The 21,564-nt window shown below is 36.4% G+C and overlaps 2 protein-coding genes across 2 annotated transcripts; one reads left to right on the top strand and one right to left on the bottom strand.

The window, feature by feature from the left end:
* The first annotated feature begins 9,437 nt into the window (after positions 1 to 9,437).
* LOC143618756 (S-adenosylmethionine synthase 3-like) lies at positions 9,438 to 10,882 on the top strand. Its single transcript, XM_077090853.1, has one exon. The coding sequence runs from the start codon at positions 9,462 to 9,464 to the stop codon at positions 10,632 to 10,634; it is 1,173 nt and encodes a 390-aa protein (XP_076946968.1). The 5' UTR covers positions 9,438 to 9,461; the 3' UTR covers positions 10,635 to 10,882.
* Positions 10,883 to 15,418: 4,536 nt separating this feature from the next.
* On the bottom strand, positions 15,419 to 19,835 carry LOC143618755 (uncharacterized). Its single transcript, XM_077090852.1, has 16 exons — positions 19,711 to 19,835; positions 18,865 to 18,910; positions 18,630 to 18,799; positions 18,406 to 18,523; positions 18,208 to 18,290; positions 18,067 to 18,126; positions 17,726 to 17,965; positions 17,487 to 17,583; positions 17,195 to 17,245; positions 16,748 to 16,828; positions 16,551 to 16,622; positions 16,405 to 16,467; positions 16,132 to 16,281; positions 15,872 to 15,929; positions 15,738 to 15,790; positions 15,419 to 15,654 (listed from the first exon to the last, which is right to left on the bottom strand). Exons 1-16 carry the CDS (start codon positions 19,809 to 19,811, stop codon positions 15,577 to 15,579), a joined length of 1,521 nt encoding a protein of 506 aa, XP_076946967.1. The 5' UTR covers positions 19,812 to 19,835; the 3' UTR covers positions 15,419 to 15,576.
* Positions 19,836 to 21,564: the final 1,729 nt, after the last annotated feature.

Genomic DNA, 21,564 nt, shown 5'->3' with positions numbered 1-21,564 from the left:
GAGAGTCTTTTAGGCGTTACAACAACTTTTGTATATGTTACAGAGGATGAGCAGGTTGAACTACTTCAAGCAAAGCTTAAATATCAATATGACTTCTAAATATGCAATAGTGATGTGTCGGATGTTTCGTTTAGTTTTGTTCTTTCTTCAGTAAGTTTTTGACCATGTTGTTAGTTCATGTATAGTTTGTTTTTCGCTTTCAACCTCGGTTGTTTAAGTTCTTTAGTTAGTTATGCTTGACAGTTTCAGAGTTGAGGTTCCTATGATTGCTACTGTAGCCGAGCTTAAATTGGCCCTAGAAGAGTTACCAGTGCATTCATGCATTCGGGTACTTCAACTTATGTAGTTCTGAAATTATACAAACTTAGTGATTTTTAGTTTTATAATTATTAATGGATTGGCGTATATAGTGATTTGTCTCATATCAATTCCATTTCCTTGAAGTATTGTGGAAGCACTGAGTCTAAACCAATCTTTTGTGATTTGGAAGAAAAGCTCAAATGGGCAGAGTTGTACAATCCGACAAAACAACATTCGAGGAATTGGTTGGGCTCAAATTATTATAGCTTATAGGAGAGCTTATTACTATAAGTTATCTGGCTTCATAAACCAATTTTTGTTATATTACTTAAGCTTCAGGTGAATTATGGTTACAAAGGACAAGAAACATACAACTCGTGTCACTCATGAGTAAAAAAAATCTCATTTGATGAGTAAAAAAATTTCTTTGATATTCTCATACGAGCTGTCTTTTTTTATTTGGTCATATGATGCAGGGATGAGCAAATGGTATTTTCTGTATCGGTATTTTGGGTTGTCTTTTTTTATTTGGTCATTTAATGTAGGGATGAGCAAATGGTACTTCCGTTATCGGTATTTTGGGTTGATTTACCTTCAAGTACCATACCGAACACTTTCGGTACCGGTTTGGCACGGTTCAGGTACTGTATTTGATGTGCCAGGAATGACTGCACCCCAAGCTGCAGGCGTCATCCCTTCGGGCTTTGAGAAAGGTTTCGTTAGAGCAGAGATGGTGAGTTTGTTGAATAAACTGAACACCCTTTGAAAACGGAACTTATACTATTATTATTATTGTTATTATTATTATTATTATTATTATTATTATTATTATTATTATTATGTTAGATGTTCTTTTTTGAATATTTTTTTTGGCTTAAATGAGTTGGTTAGGTGGGCTGGGTAAGTGGTCAAACGGATTAGGGTCAAAAGAGCATCTTTTGAATATGTTGAAACGAGTTGGGTCAATGGATTTTTCCTTTAATATTAGTAAGAACTTGGTGGGCCGGGCCACGAGTGAGAACTGGTTCGGACGGGTTACAGGTTACATGTTGGGCCATGGGTCAGGACTGGGCAGGTTGGTGGGTTCGGGTTCCGGTATGTAACATTTACACTTTATTGAATTGTTACTTTGTTATGCATATTTGAAACGAGTTCGGGTTTGGGTTCTATGTTTTTAAAAATAAAGATGATGCGCGAAACTGTGATTAGTTACATTATGTTTGATTACAGTTACCATATATATAAATGAAACTTTTATTTCTGAAATCTTGATGTTCTACATTATTCTACCAGTTTTAATGTGATCATATCTTAATAAACTCGGTGGTTTAGTGTAAATGATTGTGCATTTGTCATATACGGGTAGTTTAGGATCAGCATGTTATATCTAACAGGTTGTAGATTTTAAAACCAATAGGGCATTTTAGATTGCAAGTTACCAAATTGACATAGATGCAGTTTTGATATTAGAATGTTTGCAACAAGTTCTTGCAAGGGACATTTAGGAATTTTGTTTATGTTTTGACTTTTGTAAGTCAAACTTATGTTTTAAATGTTTTTTTCCTTGTCCTATGGTTGGCAGTGAGCTAAACGTCTGGCCTTTTTTTTGACATAATGCAGAGTCTGAATGGGTTCGGGTTTGTTTCAGGTCGAAATCTCGAGCACGTGTATCTAAATGAGTTGTGTTCGTATTAACACTAGAGATGCATGTGTTTATCGGATTATCTTATTACAAAGTAAATTGTTTATCAGTTTCAAATGCTTACATATCATTACTTTCAATTGTAGATACGGAGGCAAGCTGCAAGAAAAGTAAATCATAGGAAAAGCATGGAAGAAAGCATTGATTTTTATTCTTTGAAGAAAGCATCGAGGCATCGAGTGATGGCACTAAAATGGTTCTCAGCGGTTAGGCTAAATGAAGTTGCTCACCCATTCAAATTAGCTTCTTATGACACAACAAAGGTAAGTGGTGAATTAAGATAAAATGTTTAGATTCACTTATGTTATAGTAATAAAGTTTGAAATCATTCAAGTAAAGTAGTCATGTAAGGGTTTAGCTGAGTTATTTTTTTATGGATTTAAGATGTAGGAAATCTGGAATCAGTTCATATAAATAACTAATGGTTTGTTAACAATGATATTTTATATTTAAATATGCATGCAACTAATAAGAGTATTTGTCATGTATATTGGTGGATTAGGAAGAAATGGGTCTAAGAGCAACCCGAGTATGAATTTGTAAATTCCAAACTTTGTTTACTTTTGTAATTGCATGCACTGGGGGCTCAAATGAGTGTTTTGGGACAGCTAGGGTGAGATTTAAACAAAACCCGATTAATTGGAAATGTTAAGGATGGTTTAGATGATGTTTCTGTCCACCGGACGGATAAAGTACCAACGCCACTGTTTATGAGTGATGTATCATTTGTTTTATAAAATACCATTAATACCTAAAACAAGGCTGACAAGCACTACGAACATTAATTATTACTTTTATTAAGTTTTAATACATACACAACAACGTTAGGGTCTGTGCCATATTTTAAAATCTTAAAAAAAAGCAAGTACTATAATGCGTTTTACTCCCAAACACAAGTTGATAAATGTCAATAAGTCGGTGTATCATACATTGTGTTGCTCTTTTGTTGCAACACATAAATATATAGATATGAAGTAATACAACTCTATTTGTTATTCCCGTGAATTCGTACCTCTTTAAAGATATTAGAATGTAACGAATACGTCGCATTTGTTACTAATAATGTAGTCATCACATTACTGCGATGGTATTCCCGTCTACCAGACGGGTAAACTACTAGTTATCAATGGTTAGGTGAAGTGGAGGATTCACAATTTCAACTCGACAGCAAAAACTTGAAAGAAAATGTCAACGGATATTGTGTTGTGTTAATTTCATACCAAAGAATATTTTATTAATAACTTGAAAAATATTAAAGTATTATAAGGACATGTCACTCCTATTTTAACGGGAAAATTTTCATTTTGAATAGTTCTGGATGGTCCTTTGTGTCATATAGACAACGACATGTTTTAATTAATTTGTAACAATATTTTGAGCAATAAGTGTTGGTGGCTTACGGGCTACAGCATACAGCAGTAGTGTTATGAACGATAATTCTCTTTGACTGTACCAATTTAGTTTAGTTTTTTTATTATTATTAAAAAAAGTTGGCTCTCGTAGATGACGCCGATGACTGTTTTAGATGTATTCGTACAATAACATTAATCAACTACATAGTACTTAGGATGGACAGTCAATCACATAGTCAAATGAAAGATTAGGATGGACAGACAATCAACTAATGGTATGTAAGTCTTATACTTTGTAACATGATTCAAAGACTTGGAAATTTGTATGAAAGATTATCTAGAAATTGTTTCACATCAAACATTACTCCAATTTTCTTTATCTTAAATATCACAGAGCAGAACGACTGGTGAACAAGTAAAAACAATTGCCTCTGTGTAGACTGATGCTTTTGTTTCGAGCCATGTGAAGTGTCACTGAACCAGTTTGAAACTGATTATGTAGAAACCGATTCCAAACAGGTTAACTGAACGGAAACGGCAAAAACCGCTCAAACCCGAACCAAAACCAATCATAACATGATCAAGAAACTGTTTTCAACCCGAACCAAAACCAATTATAAACAAGTTTTGACTTTTGTTGACCAATCGAACCGGTTTCAACTCAAACCGGTTTAAGTTTCAAACCAGTTTGTGCACCTCTACTAAAAAAAAGTATCACTTCTAACTATAATTTAAAATAACATTGTTATGTTTTTTAACTTACAAGAATTATGGCCCATAGCCCAGTCATAAAGCTTGGGACTCAAAATGAACTACGGGCCAAGCTAATAATTGGGCTACCTATTCAAAAACAAGTTAAAACACAAGGCTAGTCAGTCAACTGAAAGCCTGTATGACAATAGTTGTGCAACTGATTGTCTCTGTAATCAATGTCAATCCGAAAACCGACATGTGCCCCAAGAGGACATGGTCCACTAAACCTGCAGATCCCAGGGCCCAAGTATCAGTATCACTTACAAAATAATAGGCCCAAAGTTAAAAATCATAGTTATTGATTAGTTTTTGAAGTTAAAAATACAACCATTTGAACAGTCAAAACGGCCTTAATAATACGAGTCAACACCATTATGACATAGAAAAACGTACATATTTACATAAACTAGACTGGAATTCTAGCATTGTATCATTCTAAATTTCTAATACCGTACGTGATTTTAATTTAATAGGGAATAATTTTATATGAACAACTTACAACCTTACATTACATGTTTAATATTTGTTTTGAGGATTTTATCTGGTTATAAATATAATTTAGTTTGCTAGTTTTAATCATGATCGCATATCATTATATATAAATTAAATACGATAGTTCGAAAAAGTTATAATTGAATATTCTTTTTCTTTTTAATAACAATTATGTTTTTCGTATAAGAACAATTCATATACTCGATGCTCTACTTCTGGTTTACACATATTTTTTTACGACCACGAGATTTGAATCTATCACCTATTTGAAAGTAAAAGTCTTGTCCAACTTATTTATATCGGTAGGCCAAAGGCCCTTTGATGAACGACAATTATTATTCGTAAAAATATTCTCCAATTATTCTTACTATAAACTATTTTAATCTATAAAACTAATATACATAGTCCAATTGTAGCCCCGTGACTTTTCTTACAAGAGATCATGGGTTTGAGTTTCATTTGTGACAAAATGTCATCCGCGAGCCAGAGTTTTACATAGTTAACCTTTGGGTTATGGGTTTCCCTGAAATTGATGACGGGCCGATCACCAACGTTGTCTGTGACCGTGAGCATGGATGGCCTTTTGTCAATGAATTACCCAGATGATCGAGCTTTATTGATTGTTAAAAAAAAAAGAAAAAAAGTAAATTTTAATAAATTTTAATTTTGGGCAATAGATCTGATGTGAAGCATAACACAAGTGGAACCACATGGGCAACCAAACAGGGATTTGAATGTGCAATTGAATGTTGTCTCATGATCTTCCATGTGCATATAAACATCCCACCCACTACTTCACATGTTCTCGTTTAACTTCTAACATTTTCCAATATCAGTCCTTTAATACTTTATCGTCTATCATTTTCTTCTTATTGAAAAAATAATGGTATTCCGGTAGCTAGTTCGAACAATCGAGCTGTTGAATAACATTTTACAATATTGTGACCGGTTTCTCTTTCCTAATCTTTTATATAAATACGTTTCATCCGAATTGTTAATTCTGATATCACACATGTTGCATAAAACTCACTAGCTGAATAAGTTACTTGCAAACTAATAAGAGAAGATAAAAACACGTTGACAGTAGTATTCTAAAATAATCTTCTCAATCTAATACGCGCTCTATTCTCTAAATCATCACCAATAATCGAATTTAGGAAACTTAAAACATCTTCACAATTGGAACAAAAGAAAAAAAGTGATAAAGCTCCAATTTCGGTCGTGACCACCGACAACATCACACTCCTCTAGTTGATTAGAACAATATGAACCCATTTGATCTCTCTACCACAAATGTTATACCTTGATTGGGGATTTTCAAATTTGGATCATATGTAGTTTAGAAACTAAACGAAAAATGTAACACACTATAAACACATGATTCATGTCATTGTCAAAAGGCATTGAGCGGCATATTAATTGAAAGTATTGAATGCGGACATCTCTATACTGGAAACATACGTGTGTAGCCGTAGGGACCCGATTCTAGTTTTTTTTTTTAAATTTAGACAACAAAAACAGTTATATATTAAAGGCGTAAGCGACGCCACCAATGGGAGAAGGAAACGAGAACAAAAACAACTAAAGTATAAAACACATTTTTGGTATTAATTCTTGTTGTTTGGGAAGTAGGAAGTAAATTAAACTAACCAAATGCATCAAGTCAAAAAAATAATGTAAGCTAACCAGTAATGGGGACACCACGTAGAGTTAATGACTTATTAAAAAAAAAAAAGGGTTCGTGGACGGGATATTTAAGAAAGTCAAAGAGAGTACAATGATTGAAATATAAAAGGTCAACGATGGTGTTCTAGGTGATGGGAAACAAAATACATAATGAAGATTCGTGGACGGAAGGCGAGTTGTATTCGATAATCCTGTTGGGGTTAAGCCCGAAAGTGCCAAGTGCAATGTGAAATGTGGTGGTTTTGATAGCGGTATTTGGCAATTGGCACCAAGGCAGGCCCATAGAGATGTCAAAATAGGCAAACCATCGAAGGCCTGGTCTTCCATTGGGTCAAAGGTGTTTTCATACAAATTTTTATGTGTATATATATAAAAAAAAATTATATATACTATTTAGAAACCTGTTTTTTAGGCTCAATTATAAAGTGATCACACTTTGAGTTTGATTAAATAAGACACATTGAATGACTTAAACCTAATATAACATAATACATTTACCAAATAAAAAAAATACAGAACCGGCCCTTACAGTTATCTAAATTATATATGAGTTGCTAAGTTTGTATTTTAACGATCATTGTTTTACAGTTATCTAAATTATATACGAGTTATTATATACTTTTATTAGATTATTTTGCTAAAATACTTTTGTTTGGTTTACTGTTATTTTAATTATCTAAATTATATACGAGTTATTAAGTATGTATTTTCGGGCTCGTTGTTACATGTCCAAGGCCCTAATTTTTTTTATTTTTTTTTGTATTATCCGAGACACCCCTTCTTGGCATGATTATATTGCAACAAGCCCGCTTGTGAGCCATCTCTATTCTTTTCGTTCATGTACGAAAAACTGGTTTGATTGGGCTCGCTGAAAGAGGTCCAACCCTGAGTTGAATGAATGAACAGTCACGATGGTTCGTTCAAACCCTGAGTTGAACCAACATTATGCTTTGCCACAGAAGGGCTCAAAGGCTTCACCAAATTCACATTAATTCGCATGTGAAATACATGAACGAGTGTGTTGTTTCTCAAACAGACACAATAGTTCACATGTGTAATTTGCAAATAGTTGTGATGGTTCACAAAGGAGTGCCTCATGCTTATAGAAGGCAACCAAAATTCGTAGTTGATAATTATAAAAGAAGCAACCAAAATTCGTTGATGATGATGATAGAGTTTCGAACTGAAGAATTTACCAAGGATGTACTCCTAAACATACTTGATAAACTAATAATTTCATCCATGGTTTAGTATCAATTGGCTTGCGGGTCATGGAACGTGCTATCAATCGTCCTTAAAATTTCACAAATCCACCACTATGTGACGGTGAAAAACGATTTGATGCTTGCGACAAGGCGCTATCACACTATTCATAACCAACTCTCATTCGTTGAGTTATCATCTAACAATGGTGTAAAATGGTTAATTTCTTAAAACTGACATTAAAAATGGCTATTTATGAATATCGTATCATTTTATGAATTTTAACTTATTATATAAAAAACAATCATACAAGTAATTCTCAAACCGTAGAATAAACTTTTAACTTTAACTAATTACATAAATTATCAATGTCATTTACCCTTAAAAATAAATCATTCTAACTCAACGTCAGCTAGGTAAATGGTCGCTTGCCATTTGGGACTACTACTAACATCTTTAGCATTAAATGTTTTCCGACCTAACAAATATAAAAGATCCATGCATAACTAATTTTTCTACGTAACAACCAAATGCTACCCATGTAGGTTTGGGAAACTGGATGGATTGGGCTACTTACGGGTTCGAATTAAATAGACCGATTAAAAAAAAGTTATTTTGATTTGGATCAAAACGGGTTTTAAATCGGATCGAATTGGTATTAACAAGCATACTAACGCTAATCTAACACGTTGTAAACAACCTTTTAACCCAAAACCAAAGTTGTGTAAATAAAGTGTTGGTGGATTTGTTTGGTGAATAGGACCCACAATAAGGGGGTTGGTGAGGGGTCCACATCGAAAGAGTTTGTGGCTGTGGCTGTGGCTGTGGCTGTAGCTGTAGCTGTAGCTGTATGTACAGTCCAACTGGACTACAACTCGCACACCCCTCTTCTCCCTATAAATACACACCCCTTCACTCATTACCAAATCGTCTCACCCTCTACATACAACATCAATTTCTGGATCTCAAGATTTCATTATCTGTCATCCAGACCCTATAATAATATCAAAAAGGTACCCATCATTTCTAATCCCCCAGATCTGTTAATTATCTTTAACCCCATCTGGGTTTTCACTCGTAAACTTTATTTTTTTGCTTTCGATCTGCTTAATTTATTGTTAGATCTGAGTTATGCCATCCGATCTGTTGTGGGTCGGCATTGGTTTCAAGATTTTTACTATTTTTGTTAAGAAAATTGAAACTTTATCATGTTAGATGATAGATCTTGCTAGTTTCTTTGTGTTTCTTGCAAGTTAAACCCAAATCTATGTTTAACAAGTAATTAGTTAGCAGACTCTGTAGTTTGGCTTCCAAGTTCCATCATTTATTCATTTCATGTTATTATTAGTTATTATTATGATAGTATGCTACTAGTTAGATATATTGTTAGTTAGCCTGAATGGATCCATTAATGAATAGCATATGAATAGTATCTTTAGTATTGCTAGTTGGCCTGAATGGATCTGTTTATTTTCTAGCTTTTGCTTGTTTTTTATATTATTTGCCGTTTATTGAAAGAAAAGCATTTGAGTGATATTTCTTTGATTGAGATATATATTGTGAAATCAAAATATTCCTTATCCTGAATGAGCAAAGCTTTTTTAGATTTGTGAATATGATTCTCATTGCTAGTGGATTTAAAGCAGTAGATTCGATCGATTTAGTGTACACACGGTATCTGTAACATTCTCGATAACATTCGTAGCATGTAGTGCTTTTATTACTAAATACATCTTTAATAACTCGAAGGTTTCCTAATCATATTTGAGGTGCATCAAGAAAACAATATAGAATCGTATATAAATATTTGTCCATGTAATCTTTAGTCAAGTAGCTGCAAACCGACGTTTCAGAAGTTTTTTAAAGAAAAGTTATTATTTTGTTGTAACATTGTTAGATTGTTTATCTGTTTATCGTATAGTATTAGCTATTAAGTATACTGCTATAACCTACTCTGTTGTTTCAGTTGAGAGATGGAGACCTTCCTATTTACCTCTGAGTCAGTTAATGAAGGACACCCCGACAAGCTCTGCGACCAAGTCTCGGACGCCATCCTTGACTCCTGCCTAGTACAAGATCCCGACAGCAAGGTTGCATGTGAAACCTGCACCAAGACCAACATGGTCATGGTCTTTGGTGAGATCACCACCAAGGCTACCGTAGACTATGAGAAGATCGTCCGTGACACTTGCAGGGAAATCGGATTCACATCTGCTGATGTTGGTCTTGATGCTGACAACTGCAAGGTCTTGGTCAACATCGAGCAACAAAGCCCCGACATTGCCCAAGGTGTTCACGGACATCTCACCAAGAAGCCAGAGGAGATCGGTGCTGGTGACCAAGGTCACATGTTTGGTTATGCTACTGATGAAACCCCCGAGCTTATGCCTTTGACTCACGTCCTCGCAACCAAGCTCGGTGCCAAGCTCACTGAAGTTAGAAAGAACAACACTTGCCCGTGGCTCAGGCCGGACGGTAAGACCCAAGTGACCATCGAGTACCGTAACGACAACGGTGCCATGGTTCCTATCAGGGTTCACACCGTCCTCATCTCTACTCAACATGATGAAACCGTGACCAACGACCAAATTGCTGCTGATCTTAAGGAGCACGTGATCAAGCCCGTGATCCCAGATCAGTACCTTGACGAGAACACCATCTTCCACTTGAACCCATCTGGTCGGTTTGTGATTGGTGGCCCACACGGTGATGCTGGTTTGACCGGAAGGAAGATTATCATCGACACCTACGGTGGATGGGGAGCTCACGGTGGTGGTGCTTTCTCCGGGAAAGATCCAACTAAGGTCGACAGGAGTGGTGCTTACATTGTTAGGCAAGCCGCCAAGAGCATTGTGGCATCCGGACTTGCACGCAGGTGCATTGTCCAGGTGTCTTATGCTATTGGTGTGGCCGAGCCACTCTCTGTGTTTGTGGACACATACACGACTGGAACTATCCCGGATAAGGATATCCTTGCTCTTATCAAGGAGAACTTTGACTTCAGGCCCGGGATGATGGCTATCAACCTTGACCTCAAGAGAGGTGGCAACTACAGGTACCAGAAGACTGCTGCTTATGGTCATTTTGGACGTGATGATCCCGACTTCACCTGGGAGACCGTCAAGGTTCTCAAGCCCAAAGCTTGAATGTAACAGTTTCAGGAGAATGATTCTTTTGCTCCTATAAGGTGGACAACACTTGAGAACATACTTAGGGACTGTTACATGCTTTCGGTTGCTGAGTCCAAATGTCGTGCTTGTTTGTTTGTCTTTCTTTTTATATTTGATTGTTGGAAACGTTTAGAATTTCTTATTGTTCGGTATTTTGATGGAGAAGCTTATATGCTATATGTGTACTCTTTGAACAAAGTTATATCTACTTGAGTTTTTGAGTTGTTAATTTGCTATCAGTTTGTTACCAGCTGCATTATGCATTTTGCAAGTCATTTAGTGTAAGAAATAATTTTCTTTTAGATGGTATTGCACATTACAGAATATGATCATAACATTTTTTTTATGTAAGTCAACTTAGATCATCTGATTATAGTTAATTAACATAAACAATCAATAATGGTCTATGTAAACACTCTAACGTGCATTTTGGTATTATTGAGCTATTACAAGGTTGTTGAGCAGTTAGGTTGTTAGCTGTAACACTTTCTAAGTAGACATGTGTGCCTAAGTAATCAAGTAGTATATATAGTGTAAGGAAAACATACTTTTGTAGGTCCAAATGATTCTTTCCTCCATCAAATTTGTTTGCAGTTCTTCAAATTGTAGCCTTATAGGACTTGTGTCTGGCTGTTGAATTTATAATCCTAAACACTAAGATCTGATACTGCGAATTTAGCTCTTTTAATGTATCACCAGTATGCATTAGAGCTCACCATCACTAATTGATGAGAACGCTTGAGAAATTTCCGAAATCTGTGATGTGGTGACGAGATTAGCAATGCAAGTGACTCGGACAGGTAACAACCAACAAAGTGTGGTTAGTTTTGCTTTGCAAGATACATATAGTACTATGAAAAAGAGCAATTTGAATAAAGTAGTACAATAAAGGGGGAATTGTCAGCACACACGTTTTCTCTATTCAAGGTCAAGATAATCACGCTTGTGTTGTTTTTTTCCCGCTGACTCAGATTCTATGGATTATCCTAACGATCTATAAGTCTAACTTCAAAAGTCTTAACTTCAAGAATACAATGTCGTTTTCTGTGAGTTTTCCACGCGCATGTAGTAAGTTTACAATATATATACATCCGTTGATTCAAAAGGATGTAACAACATAGATGATAACTGAGCCAACTCTTGTGGCAAAACTAGAGATGATCAAATAAACCGGTTCCTGGAACCGAACCGGTGGACCCGAACCGGTTTCTACCCGTTTTTTGTAGGAACCGGACCCTATCTGATTCAACCTGATGATCCGTGACCGGTTCTTGCATTTCTGAGTGGGAGCGGGTAGGAACCGGAACCGAACCGGAACCGGTTCCTAACCGGTTCCATCCGGAACCGGTTCCTAACCGGTTCTAGCCGTTGGATCGAGTATAGCCGTTGGAAATCGTTTTTTTGGCCGTTTTTTGACCGTTGGGGTCAAAAATAGCCGTTTTTTGGCTCCCCCAAGCACCCCACTACTAGTATAAATAGGTATTTGGTGTCATGGGTTCATCACAACACTCAAAACGCAAACCCGAACGCAAAAAAATACAAAAAAAAACGCTATTACAACGTTTTGAGTTCTCTAATCTCTTGTTTTCTCTTCTTCTATATTCATATTTGTTGTTATGGCTGCCTCACAATCATCGGTTGGTCAAGGTTCCAACGCCGAACCAAGTTTCGTTCGTATTGTACCTCATAATCGTAATCAAGAGATTTGGTGCAATTGGGATTTGGTTGAATTGAGTGACCATTCATTGAAGGCTCGGTGCAAGTTTTGTGGGGTTTATTTAAACCCACTTTCGAATTCAAATTTGAAGAAACACATCGAAAAACCGTATTGCAAGGCGTTGAAAAAGAACGTCGATTCGCAACAAACGCAAATGGATAGTGAAGGCGGAATATTTACATACCAAATTGATCGAGTTCAAGATCGTATGGCGAAGTTTGTGATTCAAGAAGCTTTGCCGTTTAGCCACTTCGACAACCCTCGCTTAACCGCCATGATTCGAGATACGCTTCAACCACAATACACTCACGTAAGTCGTCATACTCTTAAACGTTATTGTTTAAAATTGTGGAAGAAGGCCAAAGAGGTACTAATTGCATATTTTGAAAATATAAATACGGGAATAAACTTAACTAGTGATGTTTGGTCGGCTCCACATGGTCTACCCGAATCTTAACTTTGTGTCACCGCTCATTGGGTAGACCCGTCATCGTGGGAAATGATGAAACGCACCATTGCTTTCGAACTCTTTGAGTATCCACATACGGGAGATAATTTGTTTGAAATTTTAGATTATGTTATAAAAACTTATAAACTAGAAAATAAAATATTTTCAATGGCATTTGATAACGCGTCGAATAATACATCGGCGGTTGATAAATTAAAATTAAAATATACGCCGATTTGCAATGGTGTATTTTTTCACTCAAGGTGTGTTGCATATATCATTAATTTAATCGTGCAAGACGGACTTGCTTCGGATGAGGTTACATCGGTTATAAACGATTTTAGACTAATGATACATGAAGTTTTTAAGAAAAGTAAAAAAAGACGAATGGAATATAGAAAATTTTGTAAAGATACGGGAAGAAAAGCTTTGGGAGCTAATTGGGATGTACCTCATCGATGGAATTCCACTTGCATAATGTTTCAAAGTGCTTTGGAACAAAGAGAAACTTTACAAATGTTTCATTCTAGTCTTGCCGAGAATGATTTGGCAATCCCCTTTTCAAATGAGAAATGGGAAATTATCAATGACTTATCGACTTTTCTTGAAGTTTTTAAAACATCAACTACGAAACTATCGGGAACGTATTATCCGACAAGTCCCTTGGTTCTTTCGGAGTTATTTTTAATGGTTAACAATCTTAAAGAATTTGAAAATAAAAGTCCAATGTTTTCAAACATCATATTACCAATGAAGTTTAAATTAAAAAAATACTTTCTTGAATTGCCACCGGTTTTTACTTGCGCCGCCGCTTTAAACCCAATGTTAAATGTTACGGGGGTTGAATGTGTGATAGACGAAATTTTTTCAGCCTTAGATATGCATGAAGTTGACCCAAACTTTTCAACAGAGGCAAAAAATTATTTTAACTTGAATTTTAAATTTATGTATGACTTTTATTTAAATAAATATGGGTCAAACATACACATGGCTATGCCGGGGGGGTCTTCATCAAGTTCAAGTGCTACTAGAGTACGAGATCCCATGATTAGCCTTATGAACACCGTTCGCAACGTAACGGCTAAAAAACAAAGGGGTAACACCCCTTCAAGCGAACTAGGAAGGTATAGTGCAAATGATTATTCTACCGGTTTATCCGAAGAGGAATATGGCACTTTTGATGTTTTGGCTTGGTGGAAGGTAAAGGAAACCGAGTTTCCGATTCTTGCCACCATGGCCCGTGATTTACTAACCGTCCAAGCTTATACGGTAGCTTCGGAATCCGCCTTTTCTCTTAGTGGCAGGGTAATATTTGTGAGAAGAACAAGACTAAATTCGGAGTCGGTGGAGATGTGCATTTGCTTAAAGGATCACTTGGACTCAATCGATCGTATTCAACACGTAACCACTCTCGAAGATGAAACACCACTTGATGTTCGAGTGCACGACGAACAAGAAGGCATTTCTACAAGTAATTCCGAGGAAGAAGTCGCCGCTCAATAATTACGACGAACAAGAAGGCTTTTCTAGAAATAATATGTCACAACTTTATATTTATAAGTTTAATGTTTTGTTAGTTTGTTTTTGAAGATTTTAAAACATGTAACCTTTTTTTTTGAACTTCTTAAAGTAAATAAAATGAATTTTATGTTAATTGTTTTTTTTATTTTTCATGTTATACAAATACGAATCGTAGTTTAGAATCCAAATCGCAAACGAAAAAAAAAAAGAAAATTTACACTGTTACCGGTTTAGGAACCGGTAAGAACCGGTTAGATAGGTTAGGGGTCCGAGGGTGAGAGAACCGGTTTGGTTCCCTAACCGGTTCGAGCCTGGAACCGGTTTAAAATGGGGTTTTGAATATAGGAACCGGTTGTTCCGGTTCCTAGTCCCAAACCGTTTTGAACATCTCTAGGTAAAACAATCTTTCAAACCGATAGTTGTTATTATGAATTCTTAGTGATGCCTGTCACTCCGTCAACCTCACAAATGCTCCTAACTAAGGAAACTCGCGTTGGTTTTTTAATTAAGTTCTAGTTTGTCCTAAATGGGAAGCATACATGCAACATCTCTAGTTAAAGATAACCATAACAAACATATGAAGTTGACAACAAGAGGTAAATGCAACAATACCCTTCAATAGCCAATTGCCCTTCAATGATGCCAATATATTTGGTGTCTATATATACATCCTGATTACTAGCCCTGCTTGCTATGCGCACATATGATGTATATATGTGTGAACCCTCGGGTGGGCAAAAGTGAAATTGCACTAATTTTGACGTTATTTTACTAATCTCGTGAAAATAACGTTAAAAGTGACGGACGGTTAATCAGGCATCATGTAGTGGCGTTGATAGCTGAAAGATAAGGGTACATGCACCGATCAGCCGGTGTCCCGATGATTGAGTGCTATGTGCCTTATGTCCAAGGCTTGATGCAAAACTACTATCGAGCTGGGGGTCTCATCGGAAGCAGCCTCTCTATCCCTATGGGGTAGAGGTAAGGCTGCCTACATCTTACCCTCCTCAGACCCTACCATAGCTTTGCTATTGGTGGGATATACTGAGTACGATGATGATGATGATGATATACATCCTGATAACAAAAGTCATTTGGTCCCTAAACCCTTTTCCATCCCACTGTCCCCTATGGAATTTCTAATTCCTTATCATCTCAACATAAAAAAAAAAAAATTCTTCATCATCTCAACACATGAATTGAAGTGCAGTCATGAAGCAGATTATGAACTCTCAAACCGATATTTGTTTGACCCCACATGGTAACTTCTTGTTGAGTGCTTCAATGGCTGCTTCTACTGTCGCTTCATCCTGCAAGCCAGTACACAGCAAGCACTTTAAAGATATATTTACTAGATTTTTACGAAACTATTTAATACCAAACAACCACTTACTTTCCCTTCGAGGGTTATGATGAGAGGTCCAGCTCTGGATTTTCGATAACACCCTTGATTTTATTCACAAAAAAAAGTTAGGGGAGTTAAAGAGAAAGGTCAACTGTCATAACTTCATTAAATTGTAATCGTACCAGTGTAGATATCAGGAAATTCAATACAAAGCTTGGATAGAGGCTGAGCAACTTCTAACTGTAGTGTAATTGAAACATAAAAAGATTGGAGATCAGATAACAATCCAAAATGAAGGCATGATCTGACTTTTTAGGTCAAACCAACATGAATTAATGAGTGTCAATAATTTAAAGGGTAAATAGGAATTACCAAAGTTACAATTATAGAAACTACATCTGAGAGTGGTTAAACAAATAATCATAGATAGACAAATACATACATCTGAGAGTGAGGTCGTCAAATGCTTTGATACAAATGGTCCTGTTGGTGCTAGCAGATTAGTAGACCTTAAATCCATCAAAGCATCCCATTGTCGGTCCAACTCATCAACATTTGTCGCGGAGAGCACAATTACATTATGACACTTGATCTACAAATGCAATCAACCAAAGTTACAATTATAGAAACTACCCATCAACAAAACTAAAACTGCATTAACAACAGTACATCAATGTTTGCTTTTATTTGAAATGTGGTAACATAAATGACATACCAGTGGAACAGGAAGCTTCTCATGTTCCAGCAGTTCTGTAATGCCTTCAGGCAGCTGGGCCATCTGAAAATTGAAAATCAAGCAGGGTTATTTTGGTCATTAGTTTCTGTAGTGTTAGCATGTTACTAAGTTTGGCATTCAGTTACCTCGTTGCGGTTGCCAGTGCACTTATCACCAAACAGGCGACTAAGATACTCTTCATATTCTTCATCTGGAGCCTGTAATTACACATTGCTATGAGCATATATCGATAATTTAGTGATACAAACCTTAATTCCCTCTTGATTTGTTATATTTACAGAAAATGAACAAAGAAAACATTGCAGCAAAACTTAAAATATACCAAACGAACGCCAAATGCTTTGGCAACTCCTCCAACAGTAACATCTGAATGTAACGGGCCAACCCCTCCATATATGAACACCTGTATTGACAATTCCCAAGTGAATAACATAAAAAAGGATCCTCATTGACTCATTGTACACCAAGGGAACTCTTCGTACACAGTGGTTCCTTCTTTTATACGGCCTGATTCGGGTTGGGTTGACCTAAAACACTTTTTGTTCCGGATTTTTAACTTGTTTGGTAAATAATTGATGTTTTAGATATGATTGCCAAAAATATACTATTTCCATAAAATTCTAATTCTTTTAAGTAAAGTGATTTAGGAGGGTGTGTGTTTTATAAATTCACTTTGATTGAACTTTTTAAACTGTTTGACCCGTTTCCTTCTTAGCTAATATACTGAAAACAGAGATATATCTTGAAATCACAATCAAAGACGACAAACCAAATCACTCGAGGACTTTCGCCTTTCGACTTCTTCAGCAACAGAATCTACCTGTAAAAAATAACCAGATGACAGATGCAAGGTCAATAAACATTTTACTTTCTTTGTTTTAATGCCATGTGGCCCATGTGCATTAATAAGTTAACAAGAATGAGTTATTTCTTAAATAGACAATAATTTTGTGTAGTTAACAATTAAGCACGTGCATGTTATTATTTAGTTTTATCAAATTGAACTATTTAATCAAAATGTGATAATTTTTATATTTTTTGCAACACATTGTTTTTATTACCTCACTCCGTACAATAGCCATTTGCGATACCAACCAGCCTATTGAATGAAGCTTTTTGCACAATGAAGGTCCCAGTTGATCCTCAATAGTTCCAAAGCTGAGCTATGCAACAAATAATATAACATAAGTAAAAGCATAGCAAAAAAGTACAATTTTACTTTGTTATATTATTAAATCATGTAAAACAGACCAAACACTGCCTTTTAACCAAGTTATTTAAACAAGATCAAAGGACTTACAGAATTTCATCACCGACTGCTAAAATGGAGGCTGTGGGGATGCTGCCCTGATGAGGTTCCTCCCATTTCAGGCCATTGCTAGCGGCAACCGAAGATAACTTTCTTGATCTACCTGCTCTCTCCAATCTTCCATCAGAAAGCATATATGCAGGTCTGAACTTTTGTTTTTCAACTGCAGAACCTTTAATCGATAGTAATGCATTTGGAACTGTGTCATTGATGCTTCCAATTGATGTGTAACTGTAAAGATGGAAAAAGTTATAATGATTGCAAAATTGATAAAATACCTAATTTAACACTAAATGAAGAAAAGAAGAAATGTGAATCAGTATAAAAATTACCCTTGATCATAAAGACCACAGTACTGAACCTTGCATGTTAAAAGAAAAGCCCACACATCCCTGTTGGACAAAATATAAAAGGGAGAAAATATTAACATCAAAATTTATGTGTGTCAATCAAAAGTGAGCATATGAGCACACCTGTATGACCAATCCAAGATTGGATTCACTCTCATGAAAGGTGGCCATCCGGGCGAGCTTGGAGAGAATTGTTCTTGACCAACCTGCAAAATATTCACAATTTTGAGCACTTGTTTGTTGATAGATAAAGACAAAACACACCATAATTGACAACTACAATCTCGGTGTTCTACAATCCTTTAATAGAAATTCACTTACAGCAGTGGGGTCACCGATTCGAACGCCAAGAAAGATAGCTCTGGTTGGTTTTGCCTTTAGAAGAGCTTCCAAACCAGACTTAAAATCTTCCCGAATGATATCTAACTTCACACCGTAACTGAAACACCAACAACAAAAGTAATGTTAATAGTATTATATTAAAAGCTAAATCAGGCAAAAGTAGTAGTAAGCTAAGCATATTAAGAAATAAATAGATATCCTACCTAGCAGCGGTTTCATAAGTGAACGAATTGATTTCAGGGAACACAGAAGGGGTTTCAAAATATATTGTCCTTATTGGAAATGCAAATTCACCATCCGATAGAGCCCCGTTTGAATGCCCATGTTCCACTTGATGCAAAAAGTATCCTGCTCTAAGCAAGTGCAACAAAACCTACAAGGAAAAATCATTAGAATTTACCGAGACAACAAATTACCATTATGAGCATAACTACTTACTGTTGAATCCTTTCCTCCGTTGAAGCTGAACGCGACCTCTTCAATACTGATAAAGAAAACCATAAGCATCGTATATTCGTATCTCAACTTATATAGATACTAATGCAACAAGTTTAATACTTTAATGAATGTTAACGTTAATCACTTAATTGTATAATATAAGAAATGACATGTACCTAATTATCCTCCTAACAACATGATTACGAGAAATGCAATGAAGCTTGCCTAACTATTAAAGAGTAACCTAACAGTTCAATGGTAATATCATATGAAATTCTAATTTCAAAGGCAAGTAGTAAGTAACTAAAGCGTAAGAAATTTTGAACCACAACCAATTATGAATATCTATCAACAAACGGTTAGAAATATGGCATCGACGATCACCGTGAGTCTCATATCTCAACTTAATGTATAGAAATGTAATGAATTTAAGAAAAATACTTTAATGAACGTTAATGCTCATCGTATAATAAGAAAATGACGCTTACCTAATTATCCTCCTAACAACACGATTACTGGAAATTCAATAGAACTTGCCTAATTATCATATGTAACCTAACAATTCAATGGTAATATCATACAGAATTCAAATTTTAAAGGAAAGCTGTAAATAAGTAAAGCGTACTAATTCTGAAATTAAGAAGAAACTATTAGAAATACAGCATCGAGGATCAGGATGACACGAACGATAAATAGTAGTTAATGGCACCTAGATTATAACTAACTAACAACTATCAATCAATCAATCAATCAATCAAAATCAATCATATATTGAAATAATAAACCAATTAAACACAACACATAACATAACAATAATTAGATGAATTAGGTCGGTGGGTTGGTTACTCGTATAGAGCAAGAGCTCGTTGGATGACATAAATGGCGTTGTGATACTTGGTCTTGAGCCGCCGATCATCGCTGTCTCGTATAGCCTTATCGATCTCCATCTAATAATAATACCTGAATTTCAGATCATCACATCTAAATGGGTTCAATCGGTCAAAAAGGGGGTTAAGGAAATGAAGGACGAATTGATTTGGAATTGAATTTTATTAGAATTGGAAGAAGGTGGGATATTTATTTATATAAGAATGATAATAATTTACTGAATGAATATTCTATTAATTGAGATTGCAATTTATAATACAATGATATCCGATAACTTTGGAAGGGAACCAATCTATGGTAACTATTATGCCTAAGAATATGCTGAATACTATAATTACAATATTATGTCTAAGAATATGCTGAATACTATAATTACAAATATTCACACAATATTTGCTAATACACCCCCGCAGTCGAATCGGGAGGTTGTCGGACGTTGAGACTGGATCGAAAATCATCGAACAAAACACGAGGCAAACCCTTGGTAAAGATGTCTGCTATTTGGTACCGGGAGGGGACATGTAACACGCGAACGCACCCCCGTTGTACCTGCTCCCGAACAAAGTGGATGTCCAACTCAATGTGTTTGGTGCGCTGGTGTTGAACCGGGTTACCAGATAAGTAAATAGCACTGACGTTGTCGCAGTAAACCAGGGTGGCCTTTGTTAGCGGTTGATTTAATTCCAGCATCAAGTTTCGGATCCAACAAATTTCAGCAACCACATTGGCAACGCCTCGATACTCGGCTTCGGCACTGGAACGCGAGACGGTTGGTTGTCGTTTGGAGGACCAAGAGAGCAGACTATCACCAAGGTAGACACAGTAACCGGACGTAGACCGCCGAGTGTCGGGGCAACCTGCCCAGTCAGCATCAGTGTATGCCCGAAGAGATATATTGGGAGCAGGAGCCAGCGAGAGACCGTACTCCGTAGTACCCTGTAAATACCTGATTATACGCTTAAGTGCGTCCCAATGATGATCAGATGGTGAATGCATGTGCATGCAAATCTGCTGGACGACATAAGAGATGTCAGGACGAGTGAAGGTAAGATACTGCAGAGCACCTGCCAGACTGCGGTACAGAGTGGGGTCATGAAATGGAGAAGATGATGCGTTCCCAAGTTTGGAGCCGGTGTCAACTGGGGTTGCAACAGGTTTACAAGAATCCATAGCAGCCCGATGGATAATGTCCCGGGCGTAAGACTGCTGAGACAAGAACATGTGATCCCCGTTGCGAGTAACAGAAACACCGAGAAAGTAAGTCAATGGTCCTAAATCCTTCATGGCAAACTCTCCAGATAAAGAACGCAAGAGGCGGGTACGTAAGGCCTCAGAAGATGTAGTGAGGATGATGTCATCTACATATAGAAGTAAGTAGGCGGTGTCCTGTCCATGGTGATAGATAAACAGAGAAGTATCAGACTTGCTCTGTGTGAAACCCTGCAGTAATACAAAATCAGTAAACCTTTGATACCAGGCTCGTGGAGCCTGTTTTAAACCGTAAAGCGATTTGTTGAGCCTGCATACAAAGTTAGGGAAACGTTGATCTCTAAAGCCCATAGGTTGGTGCATGTAGACAGTTTCTTCCAAATTACCGTGAAGAAATGCGTTGGTAACATCCAACTGATTAATGGACCAGGACTTAGAGAGAGCCAATGTAAGGACAAGGCGAATGGTCGTCGGTTTAACCACCGGACTAAAAGTGTCCCCACAGTCAATACCAACCTGCTGACCACGACCATCACAAACTAAACGGGCTTTATACCTCTCCAAACTACCATCCGAACGAAACTTATGTTTAAAAAGCCAAAT

This window comes from Bidens hawaiensis, unplaced genomic scaffold, assembly GCF_021521415.1.
Source record: "Bidens hawaiensis isolate Kalapana, Puna unplaced genomic scaffold, B.hawaiensis_p1.1 tig00002338_1, whole genome shotgun sequence".
NCBI lineage: Eukaryota > Viridiplantae > Streptophyta > Magnoliopsida > Asterales > Asteraceae > Bidens > Bidens hawaiensis.
Note: the sequence above shows the minus strand (reverse complement) of the source record. Positions and strands in the feature narration are given on the sequence as shown.

What these genes read in the sequence shown, in the direction of transcription:
- LOC143618756 (XM_077090853.1), top strand. Translation starts at nt 9,462, where the DNA reads ATGGAGACCTTCCTATTTACCTCTGAGTCAGTTAATGAAGGACACCCC.
- LOC143618755 (XM_077090852.1), bottom strand. Translation starts at nt 19,811, where the DNA reads ATGGAGATCGATAAGGCTATACGAGACAGCGATGATCGGCGGCTCAAG. An exon ending in ATTTCCTGATATCTACACTG is followed by an intron (nt 15,791 to 15,871) that starts GTACGATTACAA and finishes AATAAAATCAAG; the next exon opens with GGTGTTATCGAAAATCCAGA. An exon ending in TCATAACCCTCGAAGGGAAA is followed by an intron (nt 15,655 to 15,737) that starts GTAAGTGGTTGT and finishes ACTGGCTTGCAG; the next exon opens with GATGAAGCGACAGTAGAAGC.